This window comes from Acomys minous, assembly GCF_964271855.1.
Source record: "Acomys minous genome assembly, chromosome: 17".
NCBI classification, from domain to species: Eukaryota; Metazoa; Chordata; class Mammalia; order Rodentia; family Muridae; genus Acomys; species Acomys minous.
The window spans coordinates 23582260-23605765 of record NC_140500.1 but is presented as its reverse complement, the minus strand read 5'-3'; the positions used below and the strand labels follow the sequence as shown (position 1 = coordinate 23605765).

Sequence of the window (23506 nt, the reverse complement as noted above, 5' to 3'; positions counted from 1 at the left end):
AGCAGGCACATGCATCTGCTTTTTATGTGGATTTTGCACATGAAAAGCAAGTCTTTATACTCCAGTGGCTATCACGTTACCAACTGCCTCTCCCTCCTGTCTTTCACCTCCCAGTTTAATAATAGTAACAGCACTTGCATTTTCAGTTTGGGTAAATTCACTTCCATGAATTAATCCTTTCTTCAGAATCTCATCAACTGCTCCTGGATGTTCTATATTGACTTTACTATCCAGTTTCAGCTCTGCAATCATCCTTGGAAATTTGATTGAGTTCTTAACAACATATATTGATTTAGAAAGAGTGTGAACCATTTAATAACAAATGTTTCTGTCTAGTACACATAATGTTTACCCATTATTTTAGATTTCCTTTTATAGATTTTCTAATTACAATGTTCTTAGGCCTACTGGATTTCTTAGGTGACTTATCCCCCAAACCATAGTTTTCATCAATGAATGGAGTTTATATAATTTATAATTTGTTATGTTCATTTTCAATGCAATTAAGATTTTTCTATGTATCCCATTACTTTTTTTCCCATGTCAATCTTACTGAATTCATTAGTCAAAATAACTTAACTTGATTTCAATAGCTTTTGTGTGTCAGATATAAAGTGATCTTGCTGCTACTGTGTAGGGTTCATTTTTCTGCCAATTAGAGAATTAAAAGGAAGGAAAATCTTTGAACACATTGGGCAGAGTCAGCCATGAAAGAAAGGCTTTCATTAGAGGTGAGGAAATACACAGAGCAGGCACATGGGAGAGAAGAGCCTCTACAGAAAGGGTCTGGGAGTCCTGTCTCATTCTCAAGGCTGGGTGGGGTCTTTAAGGATCTTTAAAAGGTCTTTCTTCCCTAATATATGTTTGATCACTTTGAACAATGACCAAGAGTTTAGGGTAAAGTTGTCCTGGTCTTGGCCTTGCACAAGTTAGATCAGCCCACTGCAGATATTATCCCCAGTACTAGGAGGTAGTGCCTTTAGGTCTTTGTCTCATATCAGGAGTGTGAAGGAGGAGCTAGAATTCCACCATTTTAATTATCTTTTTGTGGCATGTCATTCTGTCTGTCTACCCACCAGGCATTGGTCTAAATTTTTGTTCCTTACTCTGATAGTAACAATCTTACTTCTTCACTCACAGTTTGTTGCTGGCCATATAGGCCAGAGCCTCCAGGAAGATATCAAAAGATAGCATATGTAGGACTTTTGTGAAAATTTCTTACTTCACAAATATGCTTACTTTGTAGTGTCTATTGACTTTTTTAAGACATGATTTCACCATGTAATTTTAGCTGGTCTGGAAGTCTCTATGTAGATCAGTTCATAGAGGTCCACCTGCCTCTGCCTCCTGGTTTCTGGTATTATAGCATGTGCCACCTGTAGGCCCTAATTTTCTTATTCATTATATCTTATTATAAACTTATTTAATGAGCCTACCTCCCTAGCATTCCGACTTACCCAAACAATCAGAAAAGAATATTCAAGAACACTACAATGAAACCTTAAGGATATCAGTCCCTTGTGTAGTCAGCAGGATTTCAGCAGGCCACCAATTCTACCAAAGTTGCTGCAGGAAGCAGGAGCAGCAGTTGAAACTCCAAGCCTCAGTTGGAGTCCAAAGCCTTGAAATTTTCCCTGGAGCAGTTCTCTTTAGGAGTCTCTTAAAGTACACTGATGAACAGCCAAAAACCAAATCCAAACCAAAAAGCCTCCTCTCATGTTTTGGACTCATCTATACATATCCTCTCAGTCTGTTCAAGGGTGTTTTTCACCAAGCTCCCTCACGAAGTATTTCAACTTCTATGTGGAAAAACATCCTGCTTTCTCAGATCTAAGTGGTAAATACCCAGCCCTCTTCTCTGTCCCACATTTTGGATCAAAACAGAAACAGGTTTATCTCCCCTTCAGCCACCATGATGCATGCCTGGATCTAGTACTTAAGCAATGTTTTTAAAGCCTGTTTAGCCAACAAGTACCTCATTTTTTCATTTTTTTCTTGGTTAATCCTGATCTTATAAAATTCAAACTGCAGTTTGCACTCTCTTCTTCTTCAGTACTTAAAGGTGAGAGTGAGACCAGGAAAGAGAAGAAGGCATTGGTCCTAAGTGTCAAATTGTTCAGAAGGTCAAGAAATAAGGCACACAAAGACAGATCAGCAGAAAATGGAGAGCCACTAGTGTCTTGGGATCAGGTCACACTACGATGAGTGCTTTAAGTTAGGTTTCTTAATTGGTTTATAAAGCAGTAGGTTTCCACATGGCTTTTTCATAGATCCTTAGTTTTCATTGTCTCTCTCACATTCCCCTCCCATCTCTTCCATACCACACACTCATCCCTGCTTAAACTTTCTGCCCCTCAAAGTGCACCTATACATTGATTACACCTATGTCATTCCATGTCCCCTGCCTTGAGGGATTTCCCATGCCAGTGGCCCACTTCTTGTTTCCTTGCTTTCACGGGTACTTCAGGTTAAACATGTAACTCTAGATATTTAGATTGAGTAACCCCATATGAGAAAGAATATACAGCAATTATCTTTCTGTGCCTGGCTTTACATTGTAATTTTTTCTAGTTTTATCCATTTGCCTGAAATTTTTTGTGATTTCATTTTTTATAGGGGAATAGAACCTGATAGTGTACGTGTGTACCATGTTGTCATCAGCCATTGTCATCAATCATCTTTCTATTCTTTAAGAAATGAGTTCAACATTACTGAAATTCCCTTGTGACAGTCATTGTTTGCTTCATTATCAACTACTAGAAACAGAAGCCTTTTTTGTTATTTTTATTTTTGTTTGTTTGTTTTTGATGCAGAGTTTTTCTGTGTATCTTTGGCTGTGTTGGACTTGCTTTGTAGACCAAGTTGGCCTCAAACTCAAAGAGATCTCTGTACCTCTGCCTCCTGAGTACTGGAATACTGGAATTAAAGGCATGCACCATTGCCCTCTGCTAAAGTTTCTTCTTCTTCTTCTTCTTCTTCTTCTTCTTCTTCTTCTTCTTCTTCTTCTTCTTCTTCTTCTTCACCTCCTCCTCCTCCTCCTTATTCTCCCTCCTCCTCCTCTTTCTCCTCCTCTTCTTCTTTTCCAGACAAGGTTTTTCTGTATATCTTTAGCTGTCCTAGACTTGATTTGTAGACCAGGCTGGCCTCAAACTGACCAAGATCCACCTCCTTCTGCAGGCTTGCACCATCACATGCTGCTATGGCTGTCTTCTTTAAGCTTATGCCCACCAAAGAAAAAGCTTCCTCTTCAGACACCGCAGTTACTACAGAACCTTAAATGGCCTTGCATCTATCTGTCTTTACTGTATAGACTTCATCTAACCAACCAGAAATGTGTCTCCTGCAAAATCTTTGAACATGCAGTTCTTGCCTTGGTCAGCAGCAATTCTCCTCTGAAGGAAGAGCAGCTTTCCAGCCCTTTTTCCTTGGTATTTCTCACGCAAGACTCAGGCAAGAGTTTGTTCTGTTGAACTATGTTCAGGAGGTTTATATTGAGTACACATGCTAATCCCTTTGTAGCTCAATAGATGAGGTACAGTAAGCCAGTGCCTTGCCCAGGACATCCCCAAGTTATTTATTTTGAGTTAATATATTTTAAATGAATAACCTTATTTCACACTACAAATATTCCTGATCTGAACAGTAAAATTCTGTAACCTCCACACTGTGAAAGCTCAGGGTGTGTTTCAAAGCAGATCAAAGAAATTGTACTGATAATGTCCCACACTTCCATTTCTTGATGAAGTGTTTTGTGTGACTCAAATAATTCTAGACCATACACTTAAAATGTCTCCATGATAGTTAGTTGGCTTACAATTGACTTAGTTATTGGATATTAATTTCATCAAATTCTGGCTGCAATTCCTGTCTTAAAAGCCATTCTATAAATCTACTGAATTTGTTGTATGTGTGAAATTTCTAATCCCGTGGTTCTCAACTTTCCTAATGTTGTGATTAGTTAAAAGAATTTCTCATGTTGTGGTGGACCCCAACCATAAAATTATTTTTATTATTATTTCATAACTGTAATTTTGCTACTGCATGAATCATAACAAATATTTTTGTAGACAGGTTTACCATATGACCCCCTGTTCTAAACTAACATTGCTTTTCTTTCATTTCAGTTTCCTCTGGCTTACATTGAGGTAAGAAACTTAAATGTTTCATATTCAGAGAGAAATCAATCTACTGCAGGTAACTTGATGTTGGAATGTTGTAGAACTAGTATAGGTCAGCAACCTTCAGCCATTTGAGACAACTGGTTTGTTATATCCCATGTTGCCTTTATTTTTCCTTTCCCCAAAAGAATATTATCAAGCTCCCAAATGCTTCCATCATGAGCACATTGCCATCATGAGATGTGTTGTACTTAGTACTTTAATGATTAAGACAATTTACAACCTGGTCCACAGGATCCAAAGATGAACCGAATTATGCAGTGGCGGGATATCAACACAGAGAACGGGTTCAAGCAACTGTCTTTCCGGCTGTCATCAGAGCCCATCCAGGGTTCCTACAAGATAGTGATACTAAACCAATCAGGAGAGAAGAAACAGCACCCCTTCACTGTGGAGGAATTTGGTATGGATCAGGAAGACTGGCGAGGGAAAGTAGATGCCATGAGTTTCCAGTTACCATGGGATGAGTGCTTTTAAACAAATTGAGTTCCAAATATGTAAGGCTGGGTTTCATCTAACTCTAGCAACATGGAGCTTCTAGGAAGTTCTGGAGTTCTCAAAAGCAAATACTTTGGTTTTCCTACTTAAGTAGATATCTCTGTGATGTGCAAGAACTGACATAATCTGTAGTCATTCAACATTCTAAGTTTAGTGGGGGAGAGGGGTTACCTTCATAATGTGAAATCACCATTTCTGTGCATAGACTGGCCATTTAGGCAACTAGGAAAGTCATTTCCCTAAATTTCTCCTTTCTCTCCCAATAGTGCTTCCCAAATTTGAAGTTCGAGTCAAGGTCCCAAAGGCCATCTCTATAAACGATGAAAAAATGAATGTGACTGTATGTGGAGTGTGAGTTTTCTGGTTTTTGTTCTTCTATCCTTAAGAATGTACTGGACCCAGAAAACACCCAGGATAATGCCTCATTGTAGACCATGTAGAAATGTGAAGGCCCTGCCCTACCCTCTAGAATGTTCCCCTCTTGTGCTTGTCTCTTCTTCTTCTCCCTTACTGCTCTGTGTCAATTCTTGCTCACTTGCATATGTTGCTGATGTTAATTCTGATGACACCAATGATAGGATCAATAGTGTGAGGTGGTAAAGAGTCCCTGTCTTTGGAGACATGAAGGTCCCTAATAAGTTCTACTGACCCATGTAAGGAGAATCCAAGCATTGGATTATGGGGTCTTGCTCACCTATTTTGGGTTGACAGAAAGAGCAGAGAAACAAGAGCTCCCAATCTCACTCCAGCTCCAGACACTACTGCCCAAGTTTAACTGATAAACAGCATGGTTTTTCTATGTGCATTTCCATACCTGAAATTAAGGATCTGGTACTACAGGAAGTAGAATTGCCACTTAAGTCTGGAGTCAGCATAAATCAAACCACACTAGAGATATTTGCAAATGTGTCCAAATCAAACAGAAGAGACACACCTTAGCTTGCATTTGCTTGTCATCAAAAACAATAAACATGCTTAAAAACAAGCATGGCAAGAAAGAAGACAAAAGGTTGAGGAGCTGCATAAAACAGCTCTGAGTCATTCTCCCATGCTCCTCATTCATCTCAACTGAATAGAAGCACCCTCACTGACTAGCCAAGGGTCGTGATTTGGTTAGTCAACTTTTTTTCAGAACCACAAAAGTGATAAACGCATGTCTCCTGTAGGTTCTTTGCAGGACTAAATCCTTAATATATACTTAAAAAGTATCAGGTGGTAATAATGGGCCATGTGTGCTGTCACTATGACACTAGAAATAGTCAATCTGTTATAAGTTGGCAGTGAGGACTGTGGTGGAGAAGACAGTGGCTCTATGCTTTACAAAGACCCCTGGTCTGTGTGAACTTATGTTCTGACAGATATACCTATGGGAAGCCTGTCCCAGGACATGTAAACATAAGCATATGCCATAAATTTCGAAACTTCAGATTTGAGAAAGAGAATGGGTGCAAAGAAGTCAATTACCAGGTAAGCGAAAACTGTTCAAAGGCCTGTTTTTTAATATCCAGGGTTATCTATCATAGAACAGCAGACAGCAAAGCTAAGAGGAAATGCATCCTCAGATATTGAAAGAGGATGTTTTGTGACCTTGGGGTGTAGTTCACTGATGAAACACTAGCCAGGCATGTGTGCAAGCTCCAGGACCCCCTCACTAACAAAAGGGATAGTCCTGGGGCCTTCTAGTATTAAAAGGATGTTTCAACAACTTTACTTGGCCACCACATTCATTTTTTGTATAGTCATTGTACCAAATAATAGGTCTATGGTATATTCACACATGAGTATGATGTATTTTAACCATACTTCCCTGTCCCATTGCCAGCTCTACTGTCTTGTGTCCCTGCTCCTGTGTGTCCTTCTCCTCTTCCTATATAGGCTCCACTACTTTCATGCCTTACAGACTATTCTTTGGAAGTATATTTTAATTAGCACATATAAAACGTAGTACATTACACATGAAACAATAGGCTTCTTTACAGTATATTCACTCACCTGTATTTCATACTTGATTACTTCCTTCATTACCTACCCTATTCCCTCCACCCCTCCTCCTGCCAGACACTTCCTCTTCCCAAATGGAACAACTTCTATTCTGCTGTCTTTCTTGTTTTGTTTTGTTTTATGCTCACATAAGACAGAAGACATGCACTGTCATGTGCCTGAGTCTGGTACACCTTGTGAAAGGCAATAAGTTCCATGCCCATACTGTTCTCCTCTTCAGTTTTGATTTTCCACTCATCTGTTGATGAGCTCACTTGTATTTGAACCCCATAAATGACAAGTGTGTATATGAATGCATTTTGGTATGCTGATAAAGCTTCCCTTTATGTATTCCTGAGAGCTGCTCATGTGGTCCTTTGACCTTTCATTTTCTGAGGCGCTTCTATGCCAGGTTGTAGTTCTCCCACAGTACATGAAGTGCATAGGGCATGAGGTCCTCTGCTCACAGATAAGTGTGAGGGAATCCAGGAATGTTGAACATGTGGGGTTGTCTCCTCAATGGAAGAGATGTATACCTGTTTCCATCCAAAAGGCTGGCAATTCATATAGTTAATTTCCTGGTGACCTATCCCAGACTCATTCTTTGTAGATCTTTCTCTGGAGCACTTTTTGTCAGTCAATAAAACACTTCCTTATGGGAAATGTCACTTGTACTTTACAACAGCTTGGGTGACCTCTGTGCTATCTGTAGGGCAAGGCCACTTCTGACTCTCACAGACTTTTATGTTTATCTCAGTCATTCTCAGCAGCCATTGATTACCTGTAGCTCTTGATCTAGGAGTGGGGCTTTGTGGAATTTCCCTCTTTCACCACACTGGCAGATTACCTGGATTTTACCACTCTCTAAGTCTTGTTCAGACAACCCTGTTCTTGAGAATTGTATGGGTGTCTTTTTCCTATTGTGTCTGAAAGGGACAGTTTTCGCTATAGGCTTTCTGGTCTTTTACAGTCTTTCTGATCCTTGTTTCATGGTTCTCCATGATCCTTTGATGTAGAAGTTATGTTGAAGATGTATCTATTGGAGTTCAGTCTATCTATCTATCTATCTATCTATCTATCTATCTATCTATCTATCTATCTACCTATCTACCTATCTCTGTCCCTCACTGTCTCTCTGTCTCTCTCTGTCTCTTTCTCTCTCTGTGTCTCTTTCTCTCTGTGTCTCTGTCTCTGTGTGTGTCTCTCTCTCTGTCATTCCCCCCCCCTCTCCTTCCCTTCCGCCCTCCTTCCCCCTTCTCTTGGTTAATTGTACCAAAGGTCTCTTGATCTTATGTTCTTAAATAACCATCTCGTAGACTCATTGATTCTTTGTATTCATTATTTCTGTTTCTAATTTCTGCTTTGGTTTTTTATTATTCCTTCCTATCTGCTAATGCTGTTTGATTTGATATTTCTTTTTTAAAAATCTTTGATTTGTATCATTAAGTAATTTATTTGTGTCTTTTCCTTTCTTTTTATCAGTACTCAGAACAATAAATGTTCTTCTTGGTACAGCTTTGATTGTGATCCAGAGGTTTTGTTGTATTATGTTGTCATTTTCATTTAATTACAGTATTTTAAAATTTTTCTTTGTTAAGTTACTCATTGTTTATTTTTTATTCAGTAGTGTGTTGTTTAATTTCTATGAATTTATGTAATTTCTAGAAATCATTTTGCTATTTATTATAAACTTTATTGTATTGTGGTCAGATAGGACACACTAAGCTATTTCAATTTTTCTGTATTTGTTCAGATTGCTTTGTATCTCACTAACTGGTCTATTTTACAGAAACTTCCTTTCACTGCTTCAAAGAATAAATATTTGTTGGTGTTTTAGTGGTATTTTATAGATATCTGTTAAGTCCATTTGATATATGGTTTCATTTAAGTCTGGTGATTCTGTATTTAATTTTTGTATAGATTCCCTATTAGAGAAATTAAGGCACAGAAACCAACTATAATTATTGAGTTTCACGTGTGTCTTGAAGTCCAGTGATATGCTTTTTATGAAAGTATGTGTGCTAGAGTTTGGCTCATGTATGTTTATAATTAAAGTATGTTCTCAGTTAATTGTTCCCTTGATCAGAGTAAAATGTTGTTTTTTATGTCATCTGATTAATATTTGTTTGATATCAATTTTGTCAGATATTGGAATAGCAATGCCTGCTTGCTATTTGGTCATTTACTTTGAATACTATTTTTCATCCTTTTATTCTAAGGTGCTATCTATTTTTGAACATAAAATGAGTTTCTTGTAAACAACAAAAAGACTTATATTGTTTCTTAACACATTCAACTGTCCTATATTTTTATTGGAGATTTAATATTTCATGTTATCATTGAAATATGTTGATTGCTGTCATTTTGTTGTTGTTGTTGTTGCTACTTGTGTTTAATCCTATTTTATGTTTCAGTAATTGTAGCTTCATTCATTTTTTTAATGTGGCCTCTTAGCTATGCTTATTCTCCTCTTCAGTCTGAAGTATTGTTTCTAGAATTCTCTATGGGCTGATTTGGTAGACATGAATTCTTTTAGCCTGCTTATATCCTTGCAGTTTTAAGAACTTTTTGAGCCTTGTGAATTGTTCACATTCTGAGTCTTATAAGTTGTGTATATGTCCTGAGTCTTAGTGAGACTCCTTTCATATGGTATATTTAACTCAAGTAAAATTTCTATACAACACTTTGAAAGTTCTTATTTTTTGCCCAGATGATCAATCAATGAGTGTGTAGTACTAAAGCCACCCATTATTCTTCCATCTAGACCTATCTGTCCTCTGCTTCCTAGTGTTTATCTTATGAAATTGTATGCATTAACAAGTTTACTCAGTATTCTTTTCATTGTTTATTCCTTTCACTAATAGGTAGTGACTTTTTTATTTCTTGTAACTGATTCTGACCTGGTCTATTTTATCAAATATTAGAATTGATACTCTTGCCTTTTCTCAGCTTGAATTTTCTTCATCTGTCCCTTTCCATCCTTTCATTTTTTGGTGTGTGTGTTGTTATTGTTGTTGTTTAGTCTAACTAGCTAGCCTGTGCTTCTTAATAAAGAGTTAAAATCATGTATATTTAGGGTTATTGTTGATAATTATTTGCTTATTCCTATGATTTTATTGGATGTTCCAATACTATTTATCTAAGTATCTTAGCAATATAAAGATACTAATACTAATATTAATAACAAATACTAACTAAAGATACTAATAATATAAGCTGAGTCCCATATTTAAAATCAGGTTGGCATGCTGTACAGCACTAAAGACATATTTCTGAAAGAAGTCTTCACATGCAGGTTTGAGTTGAGCATCGATCTGACCACTGCACCTTATAACCTTGTTTTTATCTTGCATATCAGCTAGACAACAGAGGCTGCATCACCCAAGAAGAAAACATTACAATGTTTGGACTAAATAAAAGACATATTCAAGCCCAGCATTTTCATGTCAATGCAAAGGTTATTGAAGAAGGGACAGGTATGTGAGTAACCTGAAAATATAGAAAATGAAATTGTGAAAATTGACTCCTGTTCATATCAAGATGGTGGTATAAAGGATGTAGAAAGAGGATGCAGAAAGCAAGCAGTTATCTAACTGGCTTTCAATGTTATTGCTAATTTCTTTTTCAGGATTGGAGTTCAGTGGATCTGGAACAACGAAAATTCAAAATATCGTAACCAAACTCATATTTGTGAAACCAGAGTCACACTTTAGACACGGGATTCCCTTTCTTGTGAAAGTAAAGTACTCTTTGGTTCATAGATGCTCTCGAGCTGTACGGTGATTCCTCAGCCTGGGCCATTCTGCTCAGTGTTAACCTTGCCTGACGTCGTTGGTTGCCAAAGCAGAAGTGTAGCTTATTGGTAGAGCTTGTTCTTCACATGCTTAAGTGCATTGACTTCTATTCCTAGAACTAAACTCAAGACTTAGAAAGGCCATCAAGAATCATGAATCTAAAACATAAGTAACATATTTTTATTTATAATTACTGTACTTGAAATCCATAAACCCCACAGTGTCACTGTGTTTCAATGGTAAAAACAACACGTGCTACATATTCATAATAAACCAATGTTCTCTATTGGCCTCTGGGGCCCCAACAAGTATCTTGTGATGAGTCAGAGCACCTGCTTCCTTCAGTTCATACTGAACAGCTCAATAGTTTCTTATGATTAACAGGTAAGTATGAATCATATATAAAGAGTTAAGAATATGATATGTTGGGCCTTTATGCTTTCACAGCACAACCAGTTCTAATGGTGTAGATGTGAAAGTGTGAGATTTTGGTAAGGCAATTATTTTTGCATGCTGAATTAGTTGGTGTACATATTTTTTATCTCTATAGAATACTGAGATAGGTTTTTCCTCTTATAATCTGTGTAGTATGACCATACCTACAGTATGCTTTTCTTCCTTGTTCAATTTAGGTCCGCCTGGAGGATCTCCAGGGCGCTCCTATTCCAAACGAGCAAGTCTTCATCCAACTACAATCTGGCTACTCCCATGCTACCACCACTGACCATCATGGCCTGGCAGAGTTCTCCATCGACACCACCGGCATTGAGGGTCATTCCCTCAACATCAAAGTAAGTAAGAACTGAGGGCATAAGGCACAAGGTGAGGCTTTGTAACAGCTTGAACTTGATAATGTGTAGTTGAATAAAAAGAAATATTCCAGGCCAAATTGTCTTATTTTAGGACAAAACACAAAGGGTTTCTGATCATTAATAACAGTATGAGCATACATCGTGAGCACATTCTTTTTAAATATGATATTTCTCACAGTCTCTTCTATTTTATTTAATTTTTACATATCTCAAGTCAGAACCTTCAAGCAAAAATGATTAAAAATTTACCTATTCAGTCAAAGATAGGTACTGTATGTCCTCAAATTCATTAACCAAATATGCAGTGCTCATGTTCTCAAGTAAGAGGCATTTATTGTTTAACTGAATATGGTTGACGTTACACTAATCCATGCTTCTGGCACAGAGACAGACAGACAGACAGAAATCCAGCAAGCTCTAGAAATGCAATCTGGAACTACAATAACACAGGAGAGCTATAGTCTAAGGTCAACTGAAACTACACAAAGATCCCCCCTGTAAATCATAGCTTTGTCAGATATGTCATCAGAGGGAACCATTTGAAGAGAACCCCACTATTTGACTTACAACTAGAGGTCTCTGAAGGTCCTGCAGCTTTAACTGTCTGATTCTCAATGGCCTTCTCCCCTAGTTGGCTCAGTAGGCACCTCCCACAGAACCACTGTGGGTATAATAATGCCAATGGTGACTTACACACATTTGCTGCTACAAATTTAAATGATGGAAATTATAATCTATCTTATAGGAAGAAATTGAAAGCACGTCCCTTTGCAAACAGCAGATAGACTCTAGAGACAAGGATTGGAAGTGGGCATGTGGGGGTTGGGTGAAAGAAGAAAAGGACCAGTGTGGTGCTCACTAGGGGGTCTGCCAGAGTCAGATGGCTTTGGTTTGGAAGCTTTCTAGATGCTCAGAGGCACAAAGTCATTTAGAGGACGAGATGTCAAACTTCACTACCTCCAACCCTCCACCCTAAAACACTCACGTGCACAGGCACACAAGCACATCCTGGTGGAGCCTAGAAGTAAAGCCTTAGCAACAAGCAGTCCCTTCTAAGTCATGATGATTCGTTTGCTTTATTTTTCATAGTTTAACTTCAGATTTTCCATCCTTCTTGTTTTTTCCCACTCCTTGGAGTTTGTTGTTTTTTATTTGTTTTTAAAAGTAGGATAGAAAGTAAGAGTTTTCATTATGACATTTTCAGCTGGGTGTGGTGGCACATGCCTTTAATTTCACCAATTGGCAGGCAGAGGCAGGCAGATCTCTATCAGTTCAAGGCCAGCCTGATATACAAAGTGAGTCCAGGACAGCCAAGACTACACAGAGAAACCCTATCTTGAAAAAGAAAAAGAAGAATAGAAAAAAAGTAAGAGGTTTCATCATGGCATTTTAGTACAGGTCCCTTTATCCTGCCCCCCATTTCTCTCCATCTCCCAGAACCACCGTCCACATTTCTGCCCCCCAATAGTCTTCTTCAATATTTACATCACATACTTCAGATTTTTACTGTGTTGTTACTTGATGTTCTTTTTCATATTGGGCCTCATTTCCTTTCTCTCTGAGCTTGATTCTTTTTTCTACTTCTCAGATTCTGGTTTGCTACTTTAGTAATAAAATATATCTCAATGTTTAACTTTAATTGTTAATTAATATTATATTTTCCTCTTTCTATTTATTGGAACTGTGGGAGCAGTATGTATTTTTATTTGTTTTTTATTGTATTCACACATCTGCTTTGGTTGGGTGCTGATGAATTTATTGAATTCCTTCTATGTTCCAAAGGTTTATTAGAAATACAGCCATTAAAAGAGGGCCACTCATTAAGAAAATCTTCTTATAGTAGCAGATGTTTTATATTCATCCCTACAGATGTATACATTGCAATATCAAAATAGAATAAATATTAAAAATGAAACCTTATGAACACACTAAGCTAGAAAACTTCTAATATGAACAAAAGAGAAAGAAAATGACAGAGAATAGCCAAAGTCAATATGATGGATAATATTAATTTCAATTTGATAAGATGTAGAATCACCTCAGCAACAAGCCTCTGAGGGATTACAAAGATTAGGTTAGCCTCTAGTCATGCTTATGAAGAAAGTCATTGCGTTAATTGGAGTAGAAAGACACACCCTAAGCATGGGCCTCACTTTCAGCATGGTCATGCTTACCTCCCCCTTTATGAGTGCTACGGCCATTGTTGCCATCATATGTAGACATCAGAACAAGGAAGTGGTGTTGGTGTTTTGTTTGTTTCTTTGTTTGTTTTGGACTTCCTGTGTGGCCTAAAGACTGATAGCTATCCAGGAATCCTCCAAGCCTTTGACGGCAGGTTGGGACTGCTAAGGTCTACCTGGCCTAGGCATGTTTACCCACAACCCGCCTCTCTATTAGTCTTAGGAAACTATTGTTGAACTACCCAAACCACACTGAAAATCAATCTAATACTTTTTAGTATTTCTTCATTTTATCAGCTCTTTTTCTCTAGATAACCACAAGGCAACCATCAAAAACCTTTCTAATCTTAGTACTGTATCATTCAATACCAACTGTAAATATATACCAATTTAGGCCTCTCCATATGGAACATAAACAGGTAGAACAGATTTTAAAGATTTCAGTTATTTGCTGTGCACAAGAAACTCATCTCATGAAAAAGAAGCCACGGAGACTGAATTGAATGGAAGTAAAAATTATATTCCAAACAAATAAAACTCTCAAAAAAGAATTAGTAACTATGTCCATATCTGACAAGTAGATTTCAAGCCAAAATAAGATAATGACATTGCATTTTAAAAAGTGAATAATTTATCAAGAAGATGTACATGTGAATATATCCCCCAAAAGTTGGTCAAACAAATTTCATAAAAACAAACACAACTAGGCATAAAGGGACAAAGAGGTACAAATACAAATTACTATATAAGTGAATAACATCAATAGGCAATGTTTATTAATAAATGCATCATCCATACAAAAAAGTTAAAATATATCTCAGATTAAATTGTACCTTTTATCTCATGTCTTTAACAGCCATCTACAGAATGCTATGTCCAACAGTGATGAAATAGACATCCCCCTCAGCAACTGATGGGGGTTTCTTCAAAACAGGTCTCATTTTAGATCATAGAGCAATTATTTTCCATTTCGAAGAATTTAAATCATTCATAGTATCCTATTATGCCACAGGAGACTATAATTGTAAATAAATAACAAAACTAGAGGGCATACACATATATTGGCCCCAAGTAATACTCTAGACAGTGATCAGTGGAACATTGACAATATCAGAAAAGTAACTTTTTATTTTCTACATTTAATAAAAACACACCAGAATATGCATGGTCTATAGTGGATTCAATTCTAAGAGCTATGAATCCTTACATACATAATCAGATCTCTATCTAGTAAATGCTATACCTCAAGGCATTAACATAACTAGAATAAGATAAATATAAAATTAATGAAATGAAAGAAATAATAAATATAGCTGAAAGTATTGATGAGGTTAAAAAACAAAAGGTCCAATGAAACCAAAATTGATTTTTGAAGAGATAAGTGAAATTTATTAGCCCTTGTCTAAACCCAGAGACAGTTTAAACCCAAATTAGAAAATCAGAGGCAGCCACTACCGCACATAGTATGAAATCCACAGGCTTCTTAGAGAATGGTAAGAAAGCTTTCATTCTGATAAATTAGAAAATTCAGAAGAAACAAATGAATTTCTAAATATTTATATTCTACCAAATGTAAGCTGAAAATGATGTAAAAGAAACCTATACAGATCAACAATGAGAAATTGAATTGAAGAAGTAATTAAAGGAGCCCAGCTGAGGTAGAAAGAACGCATTGCTGAATTGAACAAAACTTCAAAAAGGAAATATTATTTTGAAAAGCTTCAAAAGGAGGAATTGCACCAAAGTCATTCTGTGGATGTAGCAGAATCCTGATAGCAAAACCAGATGAGGATGAAAAATCTAGAACTCTTGAGACTAATGCACCCAATGGGCACAAAGTGAAAGTCCTCACTGAAATGCTCCCATGCCAAACTCAACAACACATTGGACAAATGTACCATGATCCAATTGATTTCATACTAAGAATACATGGATGATTTCACATTTGCAACCTGATAACTGTAAAACAGCATATAAATAGAAGAGTTTAAAAATCACACTGTCATCTCAGTAGATGCAATAATAATCCATTTTCTATACACCAATTACAAATGGTCAAGGAACACACGCACAGTTGCTTAGCACATGAGACTATCAAGAAAATGCAAGTTGACACTATGTTGAAATTCCATCTCATCTGGTCATACTGAGTGAGTTAACCCAGAAGCAGAAAGACTCACATGGTATATACTCACTTATAATTGGGCACTAGCCCAAAAGGCATGTCCCTCAAAAGTCTTCACTTACCAGGAGATTGGGATAGATGTGAGGTCCCTACTGAGACTCTAGGTAAGAGAAATATAAGAGATAGGGAAATAGAAGGATCCAGAGGGTCCTAGAAACCTACAAGAAGAACATCATGATGGGTGGATCATGGCCCAGGGGAGTCTGCTCAAACTATTGCACTAACCAAGGACAATACAATAGTAAACATCAAACTCCTACTCTGATCTACCCAATGGACAGGACATTCTCCACAGTTATGTAGAGAGCAGGGACTGACTTTGACATGAACTCTGGTGCTCCATTTTGACCACCTCCTCTTGGTGGGGAGGCCTGGTGGCATTCAAAGAAAGAATAAGTAGGATACCAATATGAGACTTGATAGCCTATAACCATATAGTGGGGGAGGAGGTTCCTCTCAATCATAGACCTAGGGGAGGGGAATAGGGGGAATGCAGGAAGGAAGAATGGGAGGATACATCATATTCATGTATGAAAATGTTTCGGTCCTGCCATTATTTTGTATATTTATTGTGCACTAAAATGTATGTTTGTAAAAATATTTTCACATATATTAGGTGCTCAACAAATGCTTACTTTGTCTTAAAAACTAATATACTTCTCTTTTGCACTCTTCATTGGTATAATATTTGCCTCCATTTTGAAAGTTCAGGGTGACAGTCATAAATTAATCTAACGGATTTCCTCTCCCTTTCTAAGAAGATGTAAAAAATACTCAGTCATTGAAAGTATGTTGACTCATCACAGAAGAGAGGTTCTGCCCAGTAGGCAATCTAAGCACAGTATCTGTTGCTTCTCCAGGTGTACCACAAGAAGAAATATATTTGTGGGAATTTCCCTTGTGTGGAAGAAGAATATGGAGTAGCACACCGTAGGGCCTACAGTGTTCATTCCATCAGCAAGAGCTATGTCTACATTGAGAAGGAAGCTGGCATCTTGCCCTGCAGCCAGAGTCACACAGTTCGGACACATTTTATTCTGAGAGAGACTGCCCTGATAGTGCTGAGAGAGCTCAGTTTTTACTACCTGGTGAGTTCTGGCTCCTAGCTGAGAAACACAAAGAATCCTTTCATCTCCTGACCACGTCTCTCCTGACACATTGGGTTCTGGGCTGGGTATTTTTGCCTGGGTCTCACACAGTGAGAAGAAAATCTTGTAAAATACAGATGTAAGCTTGGAAAATACTTTTTTATTTTAGGTCATGGCCCAGGGCAAGATCATCCAAACGGGAAGCCACACTCACCACATGGAGGCACGAGACCCAGGAAACCGTAAGTTTTTTTCCCACCCAGCAACAAGTCTCCAACTGAGTCCACACATGCTCACCAGTAGACTCTCACTACTGAGTAACTAAGGATGCCATGATGTGTGTAAGTCTCTGTAAACACTGCACAGCAGGAACTCAGGGTTCTGCCATCTAATGTACGTTATCACTCATACCATGACCTGCGGGGAAAAAAAGGCTCAGATTCTTAAACTGAGTATCATTCAACAATGGTGAAAACTATCTATTCTGAAGATGTAGCACATGAAAACACAATGCACTCTAAGACACTCCCCAAGTAAGATATCTATGTGTTCATGTACAGATTAGCCACAACAAAACAAAATGTCTTATCTTAGTGTCTGTCCAAAAAAAACCTGGAGGGTGCCAGCCTTGGTCCTTAAACCATTCTAGCTACACTGATCTTGGTGTATTTGATTCATTTTCATTATTTTTTGTTATGTGTGTGGTGCTTTGGGGTAAGCTGTCAGGGTCAGAGGCATCAGATCCCCGTGGATATCCTGAATCTGAAATTACAGAGTTCTGAGCAGTCTGGTGTGGGTGCTGGGAATCAAACTTGGTTCCTTCAGTGGAGCATCATGTGATCTTAATTTCTGAGCTATCTCTCCAGACCCTTTACTTTTATTTTTAAAGACATTTTATTTATTCTTTGAAAGTTACATGTATTTATACAATGTGATTTAATCATACCTGCTCCCCACAAATTTCCTCCAACTCCTCCCTTGCTCCTCCACCAGCCCTCTTCTGTAGTTTAAAAGAAATGAAAATCCCAGCCACTTCATTTTTACCAAGGGAGACTCAGGAGCCAGATGCTGGGCTGAAGACCTGCCAGCTCAGAAAGGCAGAGAGAGAGAGAGCCCAGCTGACCTTCCTACTCAGCTCACATCTCAAAAGATAAAGCCCCAAAAGATCACTAGCTCAGCTGACAGCCCGGGAGGAAAAGGCCAAAACACCCAAAGCCAAAGGCTTGCTAGTACAAAGCCCAAAAGAAGCCTCCTTATCCATGCTTTCTTAAATACCCTTCTCTCAAAGTCCCTCCTTACTACTTAATCCCTGTCAGCTGGTTTCTGGCTCCACCTCTTGACCTAGGCTTAACTTATTATATCCTGTGTACAGAAAGCTCTTGGATTAAAGGTGTGTACTAAGTCTGAGCCACACCTTAATCACCTTTTTACAATAAACAGAAAGTTCTTGGATTAAGGGTGAGTGCTAGGGGTCAACCATGCCAAACATGAAACAAGTTTTTACAGATCATAATCTCATGGTTCACAACGCGATCAAATATCCTGCAGCATTCTTTCCTACTTTATGTCTTGTGTTTTTTAATTTGGTCAGTATCACCCGTGTGGGTACACATGCTATAGGGCCATCCCCTGGACCATGGACAATCTACCAGGGGTGCCACCCATGAAGAAATCTGACTCTTCTTCCACTCAGTAGCTGTCAGCTGTCAATGCCTCCCCAACTAAAAGTGGGCCTTCATAAATCCCTCCCCATCCATGCTGGGGTGTTGACTAGGGCTTGATTTTGTGAAGGTCTTGGGCAGGGAATCATAGCTGCTGTGAGTTTATGTGTGAAATCACCCTGTCGTGTCCTGATGCCATTTACTCAGTTCTACCACAACTTGACTCAGTTGTCACTCCCTTAATCAGGCCTCTCCTACCTGCTCCTATTTAAACCCCAAGTTAACACTGAATCCTGGTATTCGCAGTGCTCATTGTCTTGCCATTCTTCCCTTCCCAAATGGCACTTGCCACATGCAAACATATTTCCTATGAGTTCCTGTTTATTATCGATTTCTCTTCATTTTGAATATCAAGCACGTTAAGTACATGGATTTACATATGTAGTGTCACAGATATTTCCCAAGTACTTTCTAGAAGTGGCAGATACTTAATTGATGTTCAACAAATTTGCTTAAATGGGGGCTTATTTGTCACTGACAAATTATAAAAACTATTTAGGTATTTAACAAAATATCCAGTTGGTTCTTCTGGAAACACTAAGTTGGAATCAGAGAAGGTTTGGGAATCTCCTCATTTTCATTAAAAAAAAACAGCAGAGACTTCAAATTTTGCCTAATTTTCTATCAAGAAATGTAAATTCTGTTAACATTTCAGTGAGAAAAATAGTTTAACAACAAAGATATGTTTACAATTGTCAAGTGTGGCTTGCTCCTCTGAGATGGTCACTGGTTTTCAGCTCTCTGAGTACCAGGCTGTAATTTCTATAATTTTTTTCTTATCAAAATAATAAATGAAACATGAGTTTCATCCTTTTTTATAACAGGAATTGCTAACAGATGTCTTTTGAGATGCTGAGGTATAGAAGAGACAAAATGTTAGTATATGGTTAGCTATAATTTGACGGTGAACACCTTAGTAGGGGTATCTTTCAGTGAGCTCCCTACACCCTCCTGAGGTCATTAGTATGCAAACAACCACAGAACAGTAAGAGCATCTTCCACCTCCAGACAGTCCTTCAAATCCCTATGTTTAGTCATCTGGGTTTTCCTGTCAGCATTCTGATCCATTACCTTCTCCTCCCAGTCCCTTTAGCTCCAGAGAAAGGCAACTTTACCTTGGAGATCCCTGTGGAGTTCGGCATGGCCCCTGTGGCTAAATTGCTCATCTACGCTATCTTGCCTGACGGAGAAGTGATTGCAGATTCTGCAAATTTTGACATTGAAAAGTGTCTTCTCAACAAAGTGAGGAACTTATTTCCTAAAATTTCTATTTTAAAAGGAGGGGTTGGAATGTTTTAAGGACACAGATTTCAGATAAATAAACCAAACCCAGCAATTGGTGTGTGCCTCAGTGGCAAAGATGTATACAGCACCAGAGAGCCAGATTTCAATTCACAAACCTCAAAAACTATTGGAAGCTGAAGAGGAAAGAAGCAAAGAAGTAGGGAAGCAGGAGAGGGGAACCAAATCCTTAGTAACAAACTAAGTTTAATTTCTTTTATTGTTTTTATCTACCCATGCACATGTGCATATGAAAGCACAAAACTTTTGAGAAGTCTGTTTTCTTCTTCCATCTGAGTCCAGAATACCAAGCTCAGGTCACCAGGCTTGACAGCAGGTGCCTTTACCCACCGAGCCATCTCATAGACCCTACATGTTACATAATTTAATGCAAGACCAGTAATAGGATCCTCCTTTCAATACAGCCCAGGCCGCAGCTATTTGCTTCATTCCCTGAAATTAAATAGGAAGAATGGAGAAATGAGTGATAGAGGTGGCCAGACAAAGATAGATAGATAGATAGATAGATAGATAGATAGATAGATAAACAGAAAGACGGACAGATAGATGAGAGAAAGAGATAAATGTAGACACCAGCTGGGTGGTGGTGGCACATTTAATTCCACAGTTGGGAGGCAGAGGCATGTGGATCTCTGTGAGTTTGAGACCAGCCTGGTATAAAAAGCAAGTCTAGGACACTCAAGGCTACACAGAGAAACCCTGTCTTGAGGGGGAAAAAAAGAGTACTGATTTCCCACCCCAGGTATAAGACTTATTATGAAACGGCCCTTAAAATTGAGTAACTTAGGGACTCCAGAGCACTTGCTGCATTGAGTTCCGATAACAGCACTCATGTAAAGAAGTGAAGCACGATTCTAGGCTGCCATAGCTCCAGTACTGTGGAGGTCAGAGGTAGGAGAATTACTGGGAATTGCTGGCTGCCTGTTTAGCTCCAGGATTTTGAGACTCAGGAGAATGAGGTACAGAATGAAAGCAGGCCACCCACACCCTCCTCTGCCCTCTGCTGGACACATGGGTACATGCACCTACACACATGAGTGCTTTACACCACACTCAAGTACTTGCATGTGCACACATGCCAAAAATGAGCTATTTGCATGACTTTTAGGAAGCCTAAATGGACATTTTTGCTTCAGAGTTTGACACATCTCCCATTTTCCAAAATCAATCCCAGTAGAGAAAAGAGAGGCTAAGAGCCTCAGCTAAGCTTCTGGCAGTAGTCCCAGCCTGGAAAAACAGACATGCAGTGCAGAGTTACATGGTAACTCCATGTGACAGAACCCCCGCTAAGCTTGAGTTCCTTTCCCTCAGGTGGACCTAAGCTTCAAGCCAGCCCAAAGTCTTCCTGCGTCACAGGCCCATCTGCGTGTCACAGCTTCTCCTCAGTCTCTCTGTGGCCTGAGAGCAGTGGACCAAAGCGTGTTGCTCCTGAAGCCTGAAGCTGAGCTCTCTCCTTCCTGGGTGAGTCCTGGTCAGCTTCTGCCCAAGAAAGCCCAAGCCCAGAGGCTTTGATCAGGAGGAACCCCTGGTGCTGCATAAAGCAGTGATCATTCAGCCACTAGGGCTCTTGAACGTATGTATACTGCGTTTAATGCTAAGGACACCTATAAGGGAGCATTACATTATAAGATCCTGAAGAACACCTCAGAAAACTTCAGCCAATAAACTCAAGACAAACCAGGAAGTAAAGCAGTCAGTAAGCTGCAAAGCTTGCATGGGACCCAGGCTCTCTGTGTCATTACTGCTCCTATCTTACTCCAGGAGTGGCTTGTCCCTTTCAGATGCTCATGATGGAGGTTTTCAGAGTGAAGCTGCCACTGGGAGCCAAAGGAAATGGTTTATACAAATGGAATCTTACACATCTCAAGAGTCCCCCAAATAAGAAAAATAATATGTTTTAAATTTTTGAAATACAAGGTTCTCAATTTGTTTTGAAAATTCTCAGAAGCACAACTAAAACCATAAACGATTTTGACAAGTCTTGTCCAAGTTAATGATAGTGAAACTCTTCTTAATATTGAATTAAGACAGGATTTATTGGGAATGGTTACATAGTCACTGTAATAGCTTAAAATTTATTATTCACAGTGGCTAATATCATGTTTTAAAGTGTAAGGTACATATGTTCAATTAGAAAACACAAACATTTAGTCCGAATAATGCTGGGAACTTATCAGTCTTGAACAAACATATAAATTAACCCAGAATTTAATTTTATTTAAATTATAAGATTTTTTATGGTGCACTAGCAGAAGATGCTTTAGAAAATATACTACTAAAGTGTTTTTCTTTTGAATTTTTACTTTCTCCAAATCTATTAAATAAGGGATTTTTTGAACAACTGTTGTAGCTGACAAATATTTTAAATGTGTTTAGTTTTAAAACTCATGTACTGCATGAAGGATTTGACAAGAAACAGGAAGGGCGTTCCCTTGTTCTTCCCATCACTCTGCCCTACCTACACTCTGGGTGCCAGTACTTTCAACAATTGCAGCTGCTTCTTGAGCACCAAGTGACCTGCTGTGATCACACTATTTTCTTTCCGTGTCTTCTAAGAAAAAGGACCCCTTGTCTCCTGTTTATTACAGATATACAACCTGCCAGAAATGAAGCACAAGGACTCTATACCAAGTTCTCACCAGCTGCCTGAAGACCCAGTCCGTTGTATCTGGCCTGGAGATGAGGCCTCTGTGGGCATCGGACACTCAGTAAGAGAAGAAAATGAGAAGGACGTCTATGAATACCTGGACGTAAGCAATATTATCCTCTAACATGCTGCTCTGAAAATTATTTAGGTTTAATGAAACACTATATCAGTAGAGAATTTTAGAATTGGGCCAGGGATTTGAATCACTGTCAGACCACCCACCTTACATGTGGTAAATCGTGGGTTTACTTCCATCATTTGAAAAACTGCATCTTAGAAAGTGCCCAGTCTAGGCTAGTATTTTTCTTTCTACTGAGGAAACTGGCACAGAATGGGTCATTGACATCATCATCATCATCATGATTATCATTTTGTTGTTGATGTTGGTGGTGGTGGTGGCGTTTTCTTGAGACAGGCTCTCACTATATAGCTCTGGCTGTTCTAGAACTCACTAGGTAGACCAGGTTGGTCTCAAACTCACAGATATATGCCTGTGCCTACCTCTGCCTCTGCCTGAAAAAGCTGGGATCAAAGGCACTCACCACCTTTTAAAAATAACATAATTTTATCAGAAAAAAAGGTCCTAGCATATGTCTCACTATGAATTCTGTGCTGCTCAATGCACTCTCTAGAGAGTATGAAAAACACAATTGAAACAGGAATCCTACTTGGACATGTGAAACTATACCTGATTTTAGTTACTGTAACTTTTATACACACAGAGGTTTTTTTTTTCATATTTTTAAGATATTTTCCTTGATTAATAATCTCTCTTCTAGGACATGGGTTTAATTGCATTAACCAACTTGAAGATCAAACATCCCACATTATGTATACCAATAGCAGGTAAAGTAGCAAACTATCATTTATTTTCGGAACAAAAATGACTGTGAGTTATTTATCAAAGGTGATAATAAAATTGTACACCATATATAGCATCCAAATAAGAGAGAAAGAACCCAAACTTACCTGAGCAAAATGTGCTCAAATCCATGCTGGTACTACAGGAAGGATGAAGGCTGGAGTCTCTTCCTTCTTTGCCTTAAAATAATGTAAAATGTAAGAGTTACTCTACTAGAGAATCACTGTGTGAAGTGTGAAGAACATTTTGTAGATGTATC

The 23506-nt window shown here is 38.4% G+C and overlaps 2 protein-coding genes across 3 annotated transcripts in view; both read left to right on the top strand.

The window, feature by feature from the left end:
• LOC311588232 (murinoglobulin-2-like) overlaps nt 1–23417 on the top strand; it is a 29550-nt gene extending 6133 nt beyond the window's left edge. The window contains exons 5-17 of the mRNA XM_084765715.1: nt 4125–4145; nt 4413–4581; nt 4943–5027; nt 6035–6143; nt 10015–10132; nt 10285–10394; nt 11083–11241; nt 16488–16715; nt 16885–16957; nt 19521–19678; nt 21050–21199; nt 22327–22488; nt 23165–23417. Coding sequence (XP_084621841.1) covers nt 4125–4145; nt 4413–4581; nt 4943–5027; nt 6035–6143; nt 10015–10132; nt 10285–10394; nt 11083–11241; nt 16488–16715; nt 16885–16957; nt 19521–19678; nt 21050–21199; nt 22327–22488; nt 23165–23272 — 1650 coding nt within the window. The 3' untranslated portion in view covers nt 23273–23417. The remainder of the gene's footprint in view (nt 1–4124; nt 4146–4412; nt 4582–4942; nt 5028–6034; nt 6144–10014; nt 10133–10284; nt 10395–11082; nt 11242–16487; nt 16716–16884; nt 16958–19520; nt 19679–21049; nt 21200–22326; nt 22489–23164) is intronic.
• LOC311588227 (murinoglobulin-1-like) overlaps nt 1–23506 on the top strand; it is a 212462-nt gene that overhangs the window by 171874 nt on the left and 17082 nt on the right. The window lies entirely within an intron of this gene.